The sequence below is a fragment of the Hemibagrus wyckioides genome, linkage group LG22 (genome assembly GCF_019097595.1).
Source record: "Hemibagrus wyckioides isolate EC202008001 linkage group LG22, SWU_Hwy_1.0, whole genome shotgun sequence".
Classification (NCBI taxonomy): domain Eukaryota; kingdom Metazoa; phylum Chordata; class Actinopteri; order Siluriformes; family Bagridae; genus Hemibagrus; species Hemibagrus wyckioides.
Window position 1 is genome coordinate 16,256,874 of NC_080731.1, and position 17,593 is coordinate 16,274,466.

At 36.9% G+C, this 17,593-nt stretch overlaps 2 protein-coding genes across 3 annotated transcripts; one reads left to right on the top strand and one right to left on the bottom strand.

Annotated features, from left to right (window-relative positions):
• Positions 1 to 2,531: 2,531 nt before the first annotated feature.
• Positions 2,532 to 9,524, bottom strand: LOC131343676 (uncharacterized). Of its 2 annotated transcripts, none has more exons than XR_009203165.1 (5): positions 9,438 to 9,524; positions 7,131 to 7,466; positions 6,878 to 7,043; positions 6,670 to 6,797; positions 2,532 to 6,529 (listed from the first exon to the last, which is right to left on the bottom strand). XR_009203165.1 is itself a non-coding variant. In XM_058375522.1 (5 exons), exons 3-5 carry the CDS (start codon positions 7,023 to 7,025, stop codon positions 6,216 to 6,218), a joined length of 621 nt encoding a protein of 206 aa, XP_058231505.1. In that variant the 5' UTR covers positions 7,026 to 7,043; positions 7,131 to 7,466; positions 9,438 to 9,524; the 3' UTR covers positions 2,532 to 6,215. The 2 variants fall into 2 exon arrangements, 1 of the variants encoding a protein (XP_058231505.1); XM_058375522.1 differs by having other exon boundaries at positions 2,532 to 6,560.
• A 4,387-nt stretch (positions 9,525 to 13,911) lies between these two features.
• Positions 13,912 to 17,235, top strand: LOC131342985 (chemerin-like receptor 1). The gene is made up of 2 exons (XM_058374310.1): positions 13,912 to 13,978; positions 15,629 to 17,235. Exon 2 carries the CDS (start codon positions 15,650 to 15,652, stop codon positions 16,691 to 16,693), a length of 1,044 nt encoding a protein of 347 aa, XP_058230293.1. The 5' UTR covers positions 13,912 to 13,978; positions 15,629 to 15,649; the 3' UTR covers positions 16,694 to 17,235.
• Positions 17,236 to 17,593: the final 358 nt, after the last annotated feature.

Sequence of the window (17,593 nt, forward strand, 5' to 3'; positions counted from 1 at the left end):
TTCTGGGTCACTACTCTTGTTTTTGACCTCGCCTTTTTTTCTCGACTTTCGCTCTCGTCTCGCCCTTCAGATTTCCCCTTTCAGCGGGGTGAAGTTAGTTTTAGGTTCGATATTCGCCAGACATTAGCTTTCGATTGCGACCGTTCTATTGAGTCGACTGTGTTACAAAGACACCTTTACCACGATTTTAGTTTTAACAATATGCAACAACTTTTATATCGCGATGAAAATATTCTTTCAAAACTGCCTAAGCGCATTGTAGCAGCAAATTTAAACCGGCGAAAGCTATGACGGACTATTGCGGCGCTTGATTAATTAAGGGACCGTCTGAAAATTCCACCGACTGGGTTTAAAACGACCAATGTATTTTAATTAAAGTGACTTTTACCATATAAAATAACACATTGGCAGACTGTAAAGCTTGTATTAGTCATAGTGATTTACTACTGGTGACATTTTTCCAATACCTTATTTCATATATGCACAGTACACAATTATGTTTATAAACATTGACTTACTACAGGTGAAAAAAGGGTTTTTTCATGCTCCAAAGGTTGTAGTGTACCTTCCTAATATTGTCAAATTCACCTGTAGTAAGTCTGCCTGGCCATTAGGAAGGTACTACAACCTTTAGAACATGAAAAAACCCTTTTGGTGAATTATGGTATTTTTTAATAAAAAAATGTGTACTGTACATACAGTAAGGGTGATATTGTGAAACTACAGCTGAAATTAAGTCTGTCTGGCCATTAGGAAGGTACTACAACCTTTAGAACAGGAAAAAACCCTTTTGGTGAATTACAGTAATTTTTTAAAGAAAATAATTGTGTACTGTACATACAGTAAGGATGATATTGTCAAAAATTCACCTGTAGTAAGTCTGTCTGACCATTAGGAAGGTACTACAACCTTTGGAACATGCTTTGTAAACATAATTTGTATTAATTAATCGACTTCGTTTTGTACTGAGAGGTAAATTTGCAGACGGTCCCTAAAGCAGCCTAGGCGAATGTCTGGCGAATATCAAACCTAAAACTAACTTTACCCCGCTTCCCCTTTCTGCCTCATAGTCTCTTTTTGACCTCCCTATTTCCTCGACTCTAGCCCCTTGGATTTATGCCTCTAGACCAGGCGTAGGCAAGTTCGGTCCTAGAGAGCCAGAGTCCTGCAGATTTCAGCTCCAGCCCTGAAAAAAAAACTCACCTGCCTGTAGGCTTAGTAATCCTGAAGACCTTGATTAGCTTGTTCAGGTGTGTTTGATTGATCAGGGTTGGAGCTGAACTCTGTAGGATTGCGGCTCTCTAGGACTGAACTTTTCTACCCCTGCTCTAGATTTTTTATTTTTGTCCATTTTGTCTGCTTGGAGTTCCTTTTTCCGTTTTTTCCCCTAGTGTTTCTATTTTTTGGTTCTTTGCCTTTTTCTCTAGTCTTTCTTTTGCTGTTTTGTTTTTTGGTGCATTCGTCCATTAAAGACTTTACCGCACCCGCTGCCCCCCTCAACATTTGGGTCCACTCAGCCTTGGTCTTTGCTTTAAAAAAAAAAAAAGCATTAATAGGAAGTTCATGAACACAGCAAAAATAGGTCAAATGTAAATGCATTAAATACAGCACAGAAACTAGTTACTTGTCATGTCCAGGACCCCCGCCCTGGGGGTCCTAAAAAAAGGGGGTGTAAAACTAAAAAATATAAGAATATACAGAGAAATACAGAAGGTGAATACAGAGTGGATGAAAGAATGAATATTAGTACAAAAACAGTAACAGTGCAAACAGGTATTAATGATATTGGGGAAGTATTGCACAGATTATAATAACGGCAGTACAGTTCTGTGTACTTTTTATTTCAAATATACAAAATTCATATGCAAATACTTTTGTCAGCTTCCATGACAGATGTCCAAATCTAATTTACACATTCACACTCCTGAATACCTCCTAAACATTACTGAACATTTTGTATTTAAGTCTCAGATTTTTGTCTGCAATAGACAATAAAAAATATATATATTTTTAATTAGTTTATTTATTTGTTTTTTAAAGTTTTTTTTGAAGCAGGTTACTGTGTTAGGTTACTATGTTAGGTTACTGGGTTACCTAATGCAGCACGGAAATGGGGACCAAACACCCAGAAACCATTTCCCATTTCCACAGGTGGGTGAATCTGGGGCTGTAGCAGTGGGAGTAAAACCTGAGCCATTTAATAGAGTTAAATTCAACTCTTTTAAAATGTCTATATTGGTTCACACTAAAACGATTCAAAACAACATTTTTAAAAGTGTTGAAATCCTAACACCATTACAGAGTTGCAGCAACACTCACAGTAATTGAAATCCAACACTGGCAGTGTTGAATTTAAACAACTCTAGTGTTCAGTGTCAAAGGTTTACACTGATAATGCTTTTTTAAACACTAAATAGAGTTAAATCTATATTAACACTATCGAAAGTATAAAATATAACTTTTTATTAATAGTTGATTTTTATTTGAAAAACACTACATGGGAGTTAATTAACAATCCCTAATTTCACTCCCACAAACAATACATACTAAAATTTAGAACAAAATGTACAAATCAACAGAACAAATCAAATAAATCAACTTTCAAACAAGCACACCACATACAAGCACACCATACAGTATAAACAGCACTGCTTTGTCCCAACAACAGAACCACTCCACAAAAATACACTTCACACGATATGACAATGTGGCACAATGTATGTTTTTTCATTCATCACATTAGAAAACTGTCTGTCATAAGGTCTGTAACTCCTTAAGTGAAAAAAACAGCATGCTCTGAATCTGCTCTGTCCTCTACACAGTATGCATTCAAATGATCATCAAAATAAAGAGGGTCCACTCTGCAAGTCAGAATGAAAGCTTGATCATAACTTATAATGGTGTTGGTGATCTTTCTGATTTCAGGATATTTCCATATTTGTTCTAACACAAACAAACATATCAATCTGATATTCTGTTCCATAGTTCTTCACCCAGTTAGTGGTTGACACTTCACAGTATGCATTAATATTAAAAAGAGCACTTAAAATGTCACCACCCTCCAGGTTATTAATGTTCACCGTCTTCACTGGACAAAACTCAAATCTCTGAAAATTAAAATTCTCCTAGTGGTAAGCTAGTTGTCTTTGATATTGTTTCACCAGGGATTTTGTGATGTTTTTGAAATGCTTCACAGATCTTTTAAAAAAAAATGTTTGGCCTCAAACCTCATGCACCATACATGAACGTGGATAATGTATCATGAAATGATGCTTCGGAATAAACCTTTTTTGTGGAAACAAAGACCTGAACAGCTTGTGGTGATTAATCAAGTGCTTCAAATAGTATGCCATGCCATCTGTTATAACTGGTGAAAATACAATATTCACAATCTGAATTAATAGGAGGAGCAGGTTCCAGTAACTGTTATTTCTTTCCACTACATCACCAAAAATAAAAGGATTTCTCACAAGACACCAAGACTGAATAGCATTTAGTCCAAGATCCTTTTTCACCCCACTTGGTCTGTTTTTTCTCTCACTATACCCATAATTGAAACTTTGGATCCTCTGTGACAATGCTTCCGAAGACAGATACTTCTGGTTAACAAGGTATTGAAATACAAGTTTCAGTTCATACTGCACTACACTTTCAAGCAAATCGTCAACTGCATAGTTATCAGAAGTGTGGAAAAAATGCAATGTATTGAGCAAGCATGTCTTTTTGATGCCAAATGTTGAATCCAACTTTGGATTTTTCTGTAGAGATGCACAATGCTGTTTCTTTTTTCACGAAAAATCATGCCAGGGTCATCTTCAGTGAAGGCAGACTGTAACTCATTTTTACTGGTTAAACAAAATCTACAGCAATATGTACCACTGAAGGACGCAACAAAACCAAACAGTCCATGTAAACCTAGATTATCACCTGTTACTTGTATAACAGAACCTAGCAAACGTGAGTCAGAGAAAGGCACTTCAATTCCTTGGGTTTCAAGTGTTTTAAGATCATCAATGAGAGGTCTTAGTATATCACCAAATCCATATTTCTTCTTGTGAGTAAAAGAGTGCCACAACATGAATATTGATTAGCACAGAATTAAATTTTGGAGGCAGGTTTCTCAATACAAAGTAAATACAAAGTTTGTATATCCCTTTCTTTAAACCTAAGGGATTTGCAGTCTCAAACTCATCATAATAAAGTTGAAACTGTAGAGCATGTTTCATAAAAGAAAACAAACTGTTTTGAAATATGAGCCATCACATACACTATATTGCCAAAAGTATTCGCTCACCATCCAAATAATCAGAATCAGGTGTTCCAATCACTTCCATGGCCACAGGTGTATAAAATCAAGCACCTAGGCATGCAGACTGTTTTTACAAACATTTGTGAAAGAATGGGTCGCTCTCAGGAGCTCAGTGAATTCCAGCGTGGAACTGTGATAGGATGCCACCTGTGCAACAAATCCAGTCGTGAAATTTCCTCGCTCCTAAATATTCCACAGTCAACTGTCAGCTGTATTATAAGAACGTGGAAGTGTTTGGGAACGACAGCAACTCAGCCACGAAGTGGTAGGCCACGTAAACTGATGGAGCGGGGTCAGCGGATGCTGAGGCGCATAGTGAGAAGAGGTCGCCAACTTAGCCAACGCTACAGACCTCCAAACTTCACGTGGCCTTCAGATTAGCTCAAGAACAGTGCGCAGAGAGCTTCATGGAATGGGTTTCCATGGCCGAGCAGCTGCATCCAAGCCATACATCACCAAGTGCAATGCAAAGCGTCGGATGCAGTGGTGTAAAGCACGCCGCCACTGGACTCTAGAGCAGTGGAGACGCGTTCTCTGGAGTGACGAATCGCGCTTCTCCATCTGGCAATCTGATGGACGAGTCTGGGTTTGGCGGTTGCCAGGAGAACGGTACTTGTCTGACTGCATTGTGCCAAGTGTAAAGTTTGGTGGAGGGGGGATTATGGTGTGGGGTTGTTTTTCAGGAGCTGGGCTTGGCCCCTTAGTTCCAGTGAAAGGAACTCTGAATGCTTCAGCATACCAAGACATTTTGGACAATTCCATGCTCCCAACTTTGTGGGAACAGTTTGGAGCTGGCCCCTTCCTCTTAAAACATGACTGTGCACCAGTGCACAAAGCAAGGTCCATAAAGACATGGATGACAGAGTCTGGTGTGGATGAACTTGACTGGCCTGCACAGAGTCCTGACCTCAACCCGATAGAACACCTTTGGGATGAATTAGAGCGGAGACTGAGAGCCAGGCCTTCTCGTCCAACATCAGTGTGTGACCTCATAAATGTGCTTCTGGAAGAATGGTCAAAAATTCCCTTAAACACACTCCTAAACCTTGTGGACAGCCTTCCCAGAAGAGTTGAAGCTGTTATAGCTTCAATATGTCATATTGAACCCTATGGATTAGGAATGGGATGTCACTTAAGTTCATATGCGAGTCAAGGCAGGTGAGCGAATACTTTTGGCAATATAGTGTATGTCTCTATAAATGCCTTCTTCCTGTTGTTTGGCTTGCAAGAAATGTTTACATATTTCACTGTTCTTGAACATAGATGTAAGGGTTCCCAAGTTTTGGCACGTACACAAATTTATCTGTTACAGGGATCTGTGTGTAAACTCCTGTTGTTCAATCTCTGTGATCATACCACATCCCAAGAACATTTTCATCTGGTTCAACTATTTTAAACTTTTCCTCAAAGAACTTCTACCGTTTTGCTCGTGTTGAAGACTGAGAAAGGATTTTCAAGTTGCTCAAAACACTTTTCCACCTTCTCTTCCAAATCTGTACCCTGAATGTCTGAAATACAGCTGTGAACTGCCTCTTTAACTTGACAATGAATGTCCTTTACAAGTTCCTCCATGGATTCTACTATTGCTTATACTGTGCTTTCACCAACACCATGTGCTTGTAGCTGTGCTACAATAGAACCACACATATTTAACACATGATGATTCTCAACAGACCGTTGGGCGGCAAATGGGGTGTCTATACTGACTGCTTGAGAACATGAGGGTTCATCAGCTTTATTATGAATGTCCATGTTGTCAACAGTATTAGTCAAATAAATGTTCCTGTGGAAATTATTAAGGTGCTTCTTGAAACCTGAAAAAGTGCAAAGTGCACTTTTCCAAGGATATAAACCATGATGGAGCCTTAAATGCTGACAAAGCAGTGCAGAACTTTTGTGGTGTGCCTTACACATAAAGCAAATCAACATATTTGCATCCAAGGATATTTATCACCTCAAGCTCTGAGCTGCCTGACTCTGGGATTTGCTTTGGCACTTCCAACGTTGATGTTGAACACTGTGGTTTGGATGAATGTGTAAAAGTTGTAGAGAGATTTGTGGTAGTTGACACTGAAGATGAAGTGTGCTTTGAAGAGCTCATCAAAAGCTGCCAGGGATGTTTGTGCTTTGCAAGGGATGGGCTTGTGATCAAGGATGACCTTTGGATGTTGTTCCTCTGCTCACCAACACTCAGGAGGAAGGGCTGTCCTGACTTCACACCTGCAAGGAAGGTTTCAACACTGATTTCAATCTGTAACAAAACAAAAAAATATCTTGAGAAAAAGTGTTTAGCAACACTTAACAACTTTTATTTTATGAAGCAAGGGTGTCAAAATAATAATGTTAAAAAAATTACATACCTGCAGATATCTCACAACATGGTCGACAGCTTGATATGAGCTTATTTTGGCACTCTTCTTGTGGCCTTTGGAGGTAGGTGGAAGCAGGTGAACCAGCAGTAAAATACTTGGCAGGTCACTGTCCAAGCCTAGAAGCAAAGTAGGAGACAAAACAGAACTCTTTACCTCTGAATTAAACATATTAAAGAGAATATTGAGCAAAGCTTACCAGTCCCATCAGAGTTTTGCTGTGCACACATGAGTTCTTCAATATGCTCATTAGAAGTCAGGATCTTGCAGTCTGCCAGGATCCTGGGTTTGAAATAAGTGGGCCATTTTGTCAAATATCTGCCTGACACTTCCTCTCCAAACATCATGGTGAAGTCTTTTTCAATCTGCAGGAGAACACAATCCTTTTAGTCTCATACAAATTTAAGTGAATACCTTAAGCAACTGTTCACTTGAAAAACCATGTGTCTTACCAAGCCAGGGGTGTCGGGGAATCGTGAGAACACATCCAAGACTGTTGATGACTGTTGCTGATCCTGAACGAGTGACTGGCGATATTAAAATGTGGCCCTCATCTTCTCTTTGATAACCGATGCATCAGTTGGATGCTTCATAAAGGATATTGCTTCATGACAATCCTCTCCAAGCAGTTGCATGTCAGTCAGACGAAACTCCCTCTTTCTCTTTGGACTATCTTGATTGGTATTGCTGGTGGAGAGTTTCTGGCACAGAGGCGAAGTGTTGCACTGGATGGTCTTTAGCCTCCAGGCCAAATAGCCAGATCCACTCTGTGGGTCATAGAAGTGTTCCTGTAAAATTCAAAGAGAAAAATCATAAAATAAGTTAAGTTGTACTACTTCCAAAAAATGTAATATGAGCCAGCCACTAGTGTAAAAACTTACATATCCATTGTCTGAATATGGATCTCTGAGGCTGGGAAATACAGATGCACACAGATTTGTGTAACTGGCAGTGTAAGCTTAATTAATGTTTTTATTTCTGAAAGCATGTTTTTTTTTTTAATGTTTTGCTTCTTTTCCTTAGTTTTTGCAAGTTACAAGTAAGTTTTTTGCCTCATAATCAGTCTTTAAAAAAATATTTTATTTACATAAACTACCAATGTGAACATGAACTTCAATCAAGAAGGTTCACCATCTGTCTCTGTGTTCTATCTGTTAATGTCTTTGTTTTGTCATATTCCTCCAAAATATTTTGTCTCCCTGGCTTAGAGTGGAGAGCATCTCTCACCATCTACAAGAATGAGAAATGCGTGACATTAGCCTTTCCAACAACAAAACCACAACCGATCTGAACAAGATCTTTATGTCTGGGATTTAATAATTCATATCATTCCTAACAAAAGTGATGGTTGCACACCTCTTTTGCTGATTCCCGTTCAGCATGGGTTCTTTTTCCTCTGTTTGTCTTAATAATTACTGTTGCATCTGATGAATCAGAGGATACTAGCAAAGTGGAGGAGTAACTAGTTACATGTAATGGTGTTACGTAATTTATTTACAAAATAAATGTAACAGTAATTCATTACAGTTACTGAGAAAAAATGTGTAATTAAATTACAGTTACTTATGAAAATGTTAAAGATTACGAACAGGGTTACATCTGAATATTTTCTTTAAAAAATTAGAATATGCTGCACGATATTACTTTGTTGCTAGAATTTGTTAATGCAGTGCTATTCTGATGCTTTTGATTGGTTCTCTGGTTTGAATTTGCGTTCATCCACATTGCCGCTGAAAGCTTTAGGCTACTACAACCTGTCTGAGAGTTACCACCATGGCGAGTAATAAAAATGCATTTCAGTGCTGGAAATTTAAAAATAATTTCATCCTGAAATCCAAATATAACAGTTCAGTGCAAAATTTGTTTGCCAGCTGTTAAAATGCTTTCGACCTCAAAGGCTTCAATGTTGAACCTGAGGAAGCATCTGCAGGTATGTAACCTAGCCTTTCTTTATTTTATTTTTATTTATTGGAATAAAAACAGACCCTTCAGTTTCGAATGATATATTACTCATTTCTGTATAATAAAAAGTGACGGAGTAGTCAGTCGATTTACCGTAGCTGCTATGTGGAAAAAATCCACCAAAACGTGCCTGCGCATTCATCAACCCCATAGTGTACTCAAGACCTGTATTCAAAACATTCATAACAAATTAGCTAGTCTGCTAGCTACCTTTACCAGGCACACTTCTATTTATGAACGCTTTGACAGAAAATATATAAAACATTTTTCCTCCTTGTAAATGTGTTGGTAATGTCAGATCTAATATAACTTGTAGCATACATTATGATGACTCTTTTAGATTATGTTTTTTTTCAAGGCATTGTTACTTGCCAGTGTGTCCTGTCATAGCTATGCAAAGATTTGATTCCTATATTAGTATGAAACAATTTTTGTTCTGAAGTCTGGTTTTGTGGCTGTGCTTAAAATTAAATTAATATAATCTTAATTCAAGTGATGAAAGATTTAAAATTCTGACAGTAAACAGAGTTGTGTTCTACTGTAAGGTTAACCCTGTCTGGGATAAATGTTTGGAAATGATTTAGTTGAAAATATCCATTAGAAAACTTAAAAGAAATCAAAAAGTAAAAATCAAATGTAATCAGTTACTTTACTTTTATAAAGAAATTGAAAAGTTACACTACTTATTACATTTTAAATAGGGTAATCTGTAACCTATTACATTTCCAAAGTAACCTTCCCAACACTGTTGATGATCCACTGTTTTCCCATCAAGATCAAGTAATAATATATCTTACCTCTTGATTGTTCAGTGGACACCATAACAGTAAGGTTCCCTGCTTGCAAAAGCTCCTCAAACACATCTGCGTCCACTTCTGTCCCTGATTCATCTGTCAAGTGCAGCTCAGTCTGAAGTGGAAGACCTAGCTTTTCTATGACTGATTTAATGTTCCCATTATTATTACTATTTTCACAATGAGAGCAACACAATTTGTGTGGTACAATATAAACAGATTGAATGGTCAGTTTATTCAAACATTCAGAGTTGTTTGAAACGACACTAACACTTCTGTGTTGAAGTCTTCATAGCCCTCCTCAGTTTTGGCCACTTTCACATACTTCTGACTTTCTTCAAATCTCACCTTCACCAACATTTTGCACAAAACAAAGAACCTTTATGAACTGTCAACATCTTTTAAAAATTTTTTATCATCTCATTCTTAACTTTACAGTCTACAGCAGCCCAGGACACATGTACTGTACACACACACACACACACACACACACACACACACACACACACATACACACACATAATCACACACATAATCTCATAATCAGCATGCATGAAATAACACTGCACCGCTAAATCTTAATAATATAAAATACATTTTAAACACTTTGACATTTTTAGTAATTGAGTGAAGGTGCAGTTTTCAGTCAGAGTTGCATTTCAGTAAAACACTTGCTGTACTGTTATCCTCTAACTTGCATTTTTCCCTTTATATAAGGTTAACACTGTTAGCAATGTTGCACTTGTGTGGCTAGCTGAAAACACTACACTGAAAATATATGGGCTCCTTGATGCAATTTTCAAGCAAATTGTGTGCATTAATTGGCAGTTCTGTGCAAAAATGAAAACTTTGAAAAGTCCTTCAAAAACAAGTAGTGCTTGAAAACTCTACCTTGTGCTGAAATGCATGTAGTTATCTTTATCTTTAGTTAAGATTCTTGCTAACTAGTTAGCCAAACTAGTCTTAGTAGGATACATTTGCAAGTACATTGTACTTTTCATCGTTGTAACGTTGTAAACCAACCAACAGATTGCTAACTACATGCACAAATAACTACTACATAGAAAATGTGATTGAATAGTGTAATGTGGCAGGCAAAAGTATTAATATTGACGGTGATGAAGTTATATCTTCAAGCAAAAACAGGAACTTTGAGGACTTTGGGGGGTATTGGGAAGTGTGTCATAAAACAATTCACATTCCTGTGTACCTTCCCCTCTTCAAGGAGGCAGTGGTGGAATCTTCTGGATCTCACCAAGAATTTACATTCTTTTACCCTAGAGGTTCTAATCTCAATGAATACTGAAAAATTATGATGATATACTTACTGTATGATGTTATTGATGTTTAATGTCACTCTAAAGGTCATGGTGCGATTGTTGAAAAAGGTCTAATTTCCAAATCAGAGTATTCTAAAGTTTACACATAATCTGTACTCCTGTTGGTGATATGTATGTCCTTATGACCTTATTTAACCCTCTCTCAGGTCATGAGACAACAGTCCGAACTATGTCCTTTACAACCCATTTGGTGTGAACTTTGGGTCCCAAAACTAAAAGCCAGATGTGTCCTTACGACCCGACCAAAACCAGGCCTTCTGTGGACTCATAGATTGTACGACCCTTTGTGTCTCTTGGGTATATAAGGTGCATTGGCAAAAGACTCAGGGAAGCATCTGCATTCAGAACTTCCCACGCTATTATTATGTGTCTCTATTGCCAGGTATGACTTTAACTCTGTGTTTTTCACACTATGCTGATCCTTTTAATTGTTACTGTGTTTGGGTTTTTTCAAATTGAATAGACTGAACCTGCCTGGCAAGATAAAATTAAATTTGACTTATTCTGAGCCTATGGAAAATCATTATTATACACCTCTTTATTCTTAGATTGTGAACTTACATCGGAATGGAGAAAGCCTAGGTTTATGTTGGAACGGAGTAGCCTCGACTTAAACTTGAATGGAGAATGCCTTGGTTTAAAGTTAAATTAGAACAAACTGAAACTTAAACTTGTATGGAGAAACACAGGTTTAAGTTTAAATAGAGTTATGTTCAATCATTTCAGTTTTCTATCTACTTAATAAATTTAGAATAGTCAAATTGTGAACAGCATCAGATTATACTTATGTTAATTATTAACTGGAGTCAGATTATCATTGTAAACAGAGTTCAAAGAATGAAGCCAAATTCTAACAAATGAAGCAAATTCTTCTAGAAGCGCAAAGGAAAGGTAGGACACGAGATCCCTTCACCCACGCCGCTGGATTCCGTCGTTGGGCCAGTGGGTGGTCGTTGCAATAGACATATTGTCGTTACTTACATGAGAATGCTCATCACAGGAAGAAAAGAGAGTAGCGTTGGGCTTCTCCCACTTCTACAGAAATACATGTCAAAGATCTGTTAGAACAACTCTGGTCAGTGTTCATCTGTAATTGAACACTGACCAGAGTTGTTCTGATTTGACACCCTGAATCAACACTAACACTTTTTAAGGAATAACTCTCTGGTAGTTGAAATAACTAAAGAAATGTTAAAATGACAATGTATTTTTAACACAGAACACTAACACTGAAAATTTAAAACTTTTGAATTTGCTGTATAGGCACTTTCAGTGTCAATGCCAGGTGTTGGAGTTGGGGCAATTGCTCTGAAACCCTGAAGGCTGCCCCTGTTCAAGCTGGGACATATCACATATGTCACATTTTACTGGTAAATTTTGAAGGGATTAGCTATCATATGTTGGTGGATTCAGGATATAACCAAACATCAATGTATCAGTGCTTGATTCAGGGGAAGGCATCATTAAATTCAGAGGGGCCCTGTTCCTCTGCTCCTGGTGTGGATTCCCCTTGGAGATTTCCCCTTAGAACAGTCTCAGGATGAGACCCTGAGGCATGCCTTCAATCAAATAAGATGAAACAATGGCCTAATGTCATGGGCGTCGCTAGGCCATTTTTAGGGGGGCTTTACATTTCTTCTCAGCCCCACTAAAAAGTCCCCTTCAAATTTCATATGAAAACGGCGGCAGACTTTGGCTCCTCCCCGTCTTTCAGCATGTTCTTCAATCTGCAGAGTGAGGATCAGAGGACATGTGTGTGTGATCAGGAAGACTCATATTTGGCTTGTTTAGTACTCAAATTTTATACACATCTATCCAACACTTCCTACCCTGTTAGTCAAACATTTATTTTATTTTTTTATTAATTAATTAATTAATTTATTTATTTATTTACTATTATACCCTCATTGGGGGCTGAGCCCCCCCTTAAATGAAAATCGTAGAATCTCCCCTGCTTAATGTTGTGGTCTCACTCCTCTATTTTGTATTATCTTTGGTCTGGAAGAGCAACTGGGATTTATTATTCCAGGCAGTTCATTATAATATGTTGGATGGGCGCTTAAGACTGGTCAAAACTTTAAATCAGCTAATGCCCTGCTTCTATTGGCAAGGCATTCATGCTGATGTTCACAGGCTTGCTCAGCAGGTTGCAAAAATCAGCTGGTGAATCAACTGGCCACCCAAAATGTGCCAATGCTTTCTCTTCCATTAATCAGGGTTCTCTTCAAAAGAATTAGGATGGACCTTATCAGGCCTCAACTTAAGATGCATACAAGGACAAGAATGTCAAGCTCAGCTGTATAACAGGTTTGTGTGTAATTATTCTATGATCACCAGCCTGCTGATTGAGCTTACTAAAAAAGGAGCTCAGATCCAGCCCAGTGAAAGGACAGTTGTGAGCAGGTTTTTACCCAGCTGCACTCTGTGGTGGATCACTTTAACATACTCCTGACTCCTCCCAAATTTGTGAATGGAGGGTGCAGCCAGAGAAGGTTAGAAGTGGTAAGGATTGCACACCTGCAAGGATATTAAACTAATGAATGGTCTGTTTTGCAATGAACTGTATCGAGGATAAACAGGACAGAGATGATCACCTCAGGAGAGCAAGAGCCAGCCAGTACGGAGCCGTGTATGAATGTATGCATGTGTGTATAATTAAATACACTGAAAAGCTGAAGTAAACGATAAAGAGCCGAAAAAGTACCATTTTAGCTGTTCTAAGCCTTGCACCAAAATATCAGCACACATTGTGGGCTACAGTTGTCTCATTGAAAGTAGGCTGTAAGTGAGAGAGATGCAGAGAAAGAAGGTTTATTAATTAAACTACTTATTAAAATATAGAGGCAGTATTTAAAGAAAAAAACACTTGAGATGTATTTCCCTCAGATATAACACTAAAATACTTGGAAATAAAACATGACTTTTAAATGAAATGTTTTACTGCAGAAAAATAAGCTTTCTTTCCTAGCTTACAGGCATATAAAACAGGATGTAGGATCTGCTGCTCTTGACCAACATGCAAAAAGGACATATTTTGTCCATTATTGTCTAGGATTGAAACAGAAGTGAAATTAGTTTGAGGACTTTGAGGAAGTCATTTCAAAAGAGGTGGCACCTGACTCTTAACACTCTTATATAAAACTGCCCACACAGTACAGCTGTCAAAGACGAGCATGTCACACACAGACTGATTTCCTTACTAGGGTAAGTGCTTTTACTATTCCTATTTTTTTAGTGAATGGATTTTTCAGAATTGGTTTCTTTCTTTTTTTATTTCCACTTTAAAAACAAACAAACATTTATTACAGTTTACCACAAGTGCAATGTAGTAAAATAAAAATAAAATAAAATAAAAATATTAATATTAAGAGCTCATTCACATAACTGTTTGTATTTAAGGACTTCATCAATGTCCACTCTCAGATTGTAAAGGGAGTGGATTAAGTGCTTTATTAAAGTATGCTTGATTGGTGAACATGTGAACATGCCTGAGTCAGACTGGGTTTTTCAGTTAAAATTCCTCCGTTCATATGTAACAATGTTAAAAAAGTTTTCATTGACAGTGTGACAGAACCAGAGCAACTGATCAGCTTCTATTCTATCAGATTCATTGTTAGACAATTTCCTCCTGCCACAATTCCACAATTAAATATATTATAGAGAAATAAATTAGGTTAGTCAAAAATGAATAAGGGTAGTAACTTTTTTAACAGTATTTTTTAACAATAATTAATTTATCATATATTGTTGGATTGTACTTGGATAAAGGATGGATAAAGTTTATCTTGATAGATGACTTTTATACAGCTGTCATGTTCAAACCACTTGAGGGCCTGCTGTTATAGGAAATTACTGCACAACAATAATTGTGTGTGATACAGACTTTTGGATTAACGTTATCATATAAAACTTGATTATTTTTTTAACGACAGTGATCCTGTCACAGCAATCTGTCCATACTAACCTTTTTTTATTTATTAAAGAATGACACGTCATATTATTTGTCCATTACTCTTTATATTAATGTTATGGAACATCCATGAATTTTTTGGTTTGTTTGTTTCTACTTTAATATATCACATCTATCATAACAATTAATCTGTTATACATTATAACAACCATTCTGTCTAGAATTTAACAAGACAATAAAAATGCAGCTTGCTGTGTTATCGAGTATGACAGAAAACTTACACTGACACTGTGGACAACTTCCTAAATCACTAAATGAATGTCTCCTCAAGGAAAACTTCAACATTTCACTTCACTCTAAGATTTTAATCCATTTATGTGAAATGTCATCATATAATTTGCTGTGTACTATAGAAAAGATCAACGAATTAGAAGAATGAAGTTTTATCCATTCATTTTTTATTATTAGGCTTAGAATATATGGAGTGTCTGTCATTCAAGTCTCTGTGTTGCTATAGAAACCGTAATGTATTAAACTGTGTTATTTTAATCTCATGATTAAAATAAGATGAGATGTTATAGAAAAGTAATCAACACTTGATCATTACATCATGATACAACTGCTGTGGTACAGTATTATTAAAATGAGATAATAGAAATGAAATGCGTTAAAGATAAATTATCTAGAACAATCTGTTAAATCAATTATTCAAAGATTCTAAAGATAATTTCTGCTGTAATAAGTATATTATTAGAGATAGATGGATAGATAGATACTTTATTCATCCCAATGGGAAATTTACAACTTCCAGCATTATCCACAAACATAGGTAATAAGGTATTAAATACTACAAAAATACTAAATACTAAAAATTTGAAGGTACTAATGATAATAAGGTAATGTGCAAAGTATGTAAAGCTAAAGCAGTATTTTTGTTTCCACAGGGAATCTTTTAGAATTTCACCATGGGCACGACAGAGTTAATGTTTGATTACATATATACCGACGTTGCAAACTACACGGAATATAACGAGACGTATGACACGGAGGAGCCTCACGATGTACACCACAGTTGCTTTAAAGAGATTCCATGCATGTTGTTGCTGGTGGTGAATGTGATCATAATCCTGCTGGGGATTGTAGGAAATGGTGTGGTGATCTGGATAGCAGGGTTTAAGATGAAGAAGACTGTTAATACCACCTGGTACCTCAGCCTAGCCATTTCTGACTTCATATTTTGTGCCACCTTGCCCTTCAACACCTTCTACATAGTCACATCTGACTGGACCTTTGGACTTTTCATGTGTAGGTTCACCTCCTTCGTAATGTTCCTCAACATGTTCAGTAGCATCTTTCTTCTTGTCATCATCAGTGTGGATCGATGTATTGCTGTCATGTTCCCTGTTTGGTCACAGAACCAGCGTACCATAAGGAAGGCTTCATTGATAGTCCTTCTTGCATGGATCATAGCAGTCTCCTTGAGTATCCCATCCACCATTTTCCGTGAAGTAAAGCACCATCTAGGCAGAACCCGGTGTCACAATAATTACAGTAGTCAGGACATTCACTCATCTATAGCCATCTGCCGATTTATTTTTGGCTTTCTTATACCTTTTCTGGTTATTATTGTCTGCTACTCAGTCATCATCTTCAAGCTGAGAAGCAACCAGATGGCAAAGTCCACCAAGCCGTTCAAAATCATGACCGCTCTCATCGTAACTTTCTTCATCTGCTGGCTGCCATATCACACATTCGTGCTAGCTGAACTGACCCAGAGCCTGTCTAATGATGTTATTGTCATTGGGTTCAAGATTGGAACGTCAGTCGCTTCGGCCAACAGCTTCCTCAATCCGATTCTTTACGTATTCATGGGCAATGATTTCAGGCAGAAGTTTAAGAACTCCATCCTGTCTAAGATCGAGAACGCAATAGGAGAGGAAGGACGCACCATGAGCCGCTACTTATCCCGATCCAGTTCTGTGGACACCAGAGCATCAACTCACATCTGATATGACCATAGAACCCATATAGGAGAATCAGGTCATGGTTCAGTTGTACATACTGTATTTCAATAGGTCATGTTCTGGAGGGAAATGTTTGAATATTTCACCTTTGAATAATTCACTGTGATTCAATTCAATTTTAATTGTATAGCACTTTATATATTCACAAACAGATGGACAGAAATCCAGATGAACAAGCCAGAGAGGCAATAAAAAAAATCCTGAGTGAGACGGCATGAAGAAACCGAACGCACTTGTATTCTTTTTAAATAGATTTCAGGATATTTCAGAGAAGAACTGTATAAAGTTTAGAATTAAAGATGAAACACTTTCTCTTGCTCTAGCAGGTATTTTGAGGACAACATGTGTGGATGGAATAATCAATTAATCTAGTAACCGTTAAACAATTTCATTTGTACTTCATCTTTTTTTAATTTGTCTAATGGTTTATGAATCATCTTACTAATATGTTCTTAGTTCTTAATAATTTGTTCTTAGGCAAAATGTAATAAAAAATAGGTCATGAAAAGATAATGGGGTTTTGAGTAATATTTGAACATTAATCATTATTATTATTATTATTATTATTATTATTATTATTATTATTATTATTATTATTATTATTATTATTATTACTATTATGAAATTGTCATACAAATTATATAATTACCGGAATAGTTATTCCAATACTTAGGGAATCTTCAGATGACCTGTAAAATAAGAGACAAATGGAATATTGTTTATTGTTTGATTATAACACCTTGTTTCTCTCAGGGCAAGATGATCATTCTGTTCAGCTCTAAATAGTACAAGCCAGCAGGAAATACAATAACAGCTTGTAATTTGGAGTTACTTCCCTCCCAAAAATAATGCATTTAGAGGTTGTGTGTGTGTGTTTATGCATGT

What these genes read in the sequence shown, in the direction of transcription:
- LOC131343676 (XM_058375522.1), bottom strand. Translation starts at nt 7,025, where the DNA reads ATGATGTTTGGAGAGGAAGTGTCAGGCAGATATTTGACAAAATGGCCC. An exon ending in GCAAAACTCTGATGGGACTG is followed by an intron (nt 6,798 to 6,877) that starts GTAAGCTTTGCT and finishes CTTTGCTTCTAG; the next exon opens with GCTTGGACAGTGACCTGCCA. An exon ending in ATGTTGTGAGATATCTGCAG is followed by an intron (nt 6,561 to 6,669) that starts GTATGTAATTTT and finishes GTTTTGTTACAG; the next exon opens with ATTGAAATCAGTGTTGAAAC.
- LOC131342985 (XM_058374310.1), top strand. Translation starts at nt 15,650, where the DNA reads ATGGGCACGACAGAGTTAATGTTTGATTACATATATACCGACGTTGCA.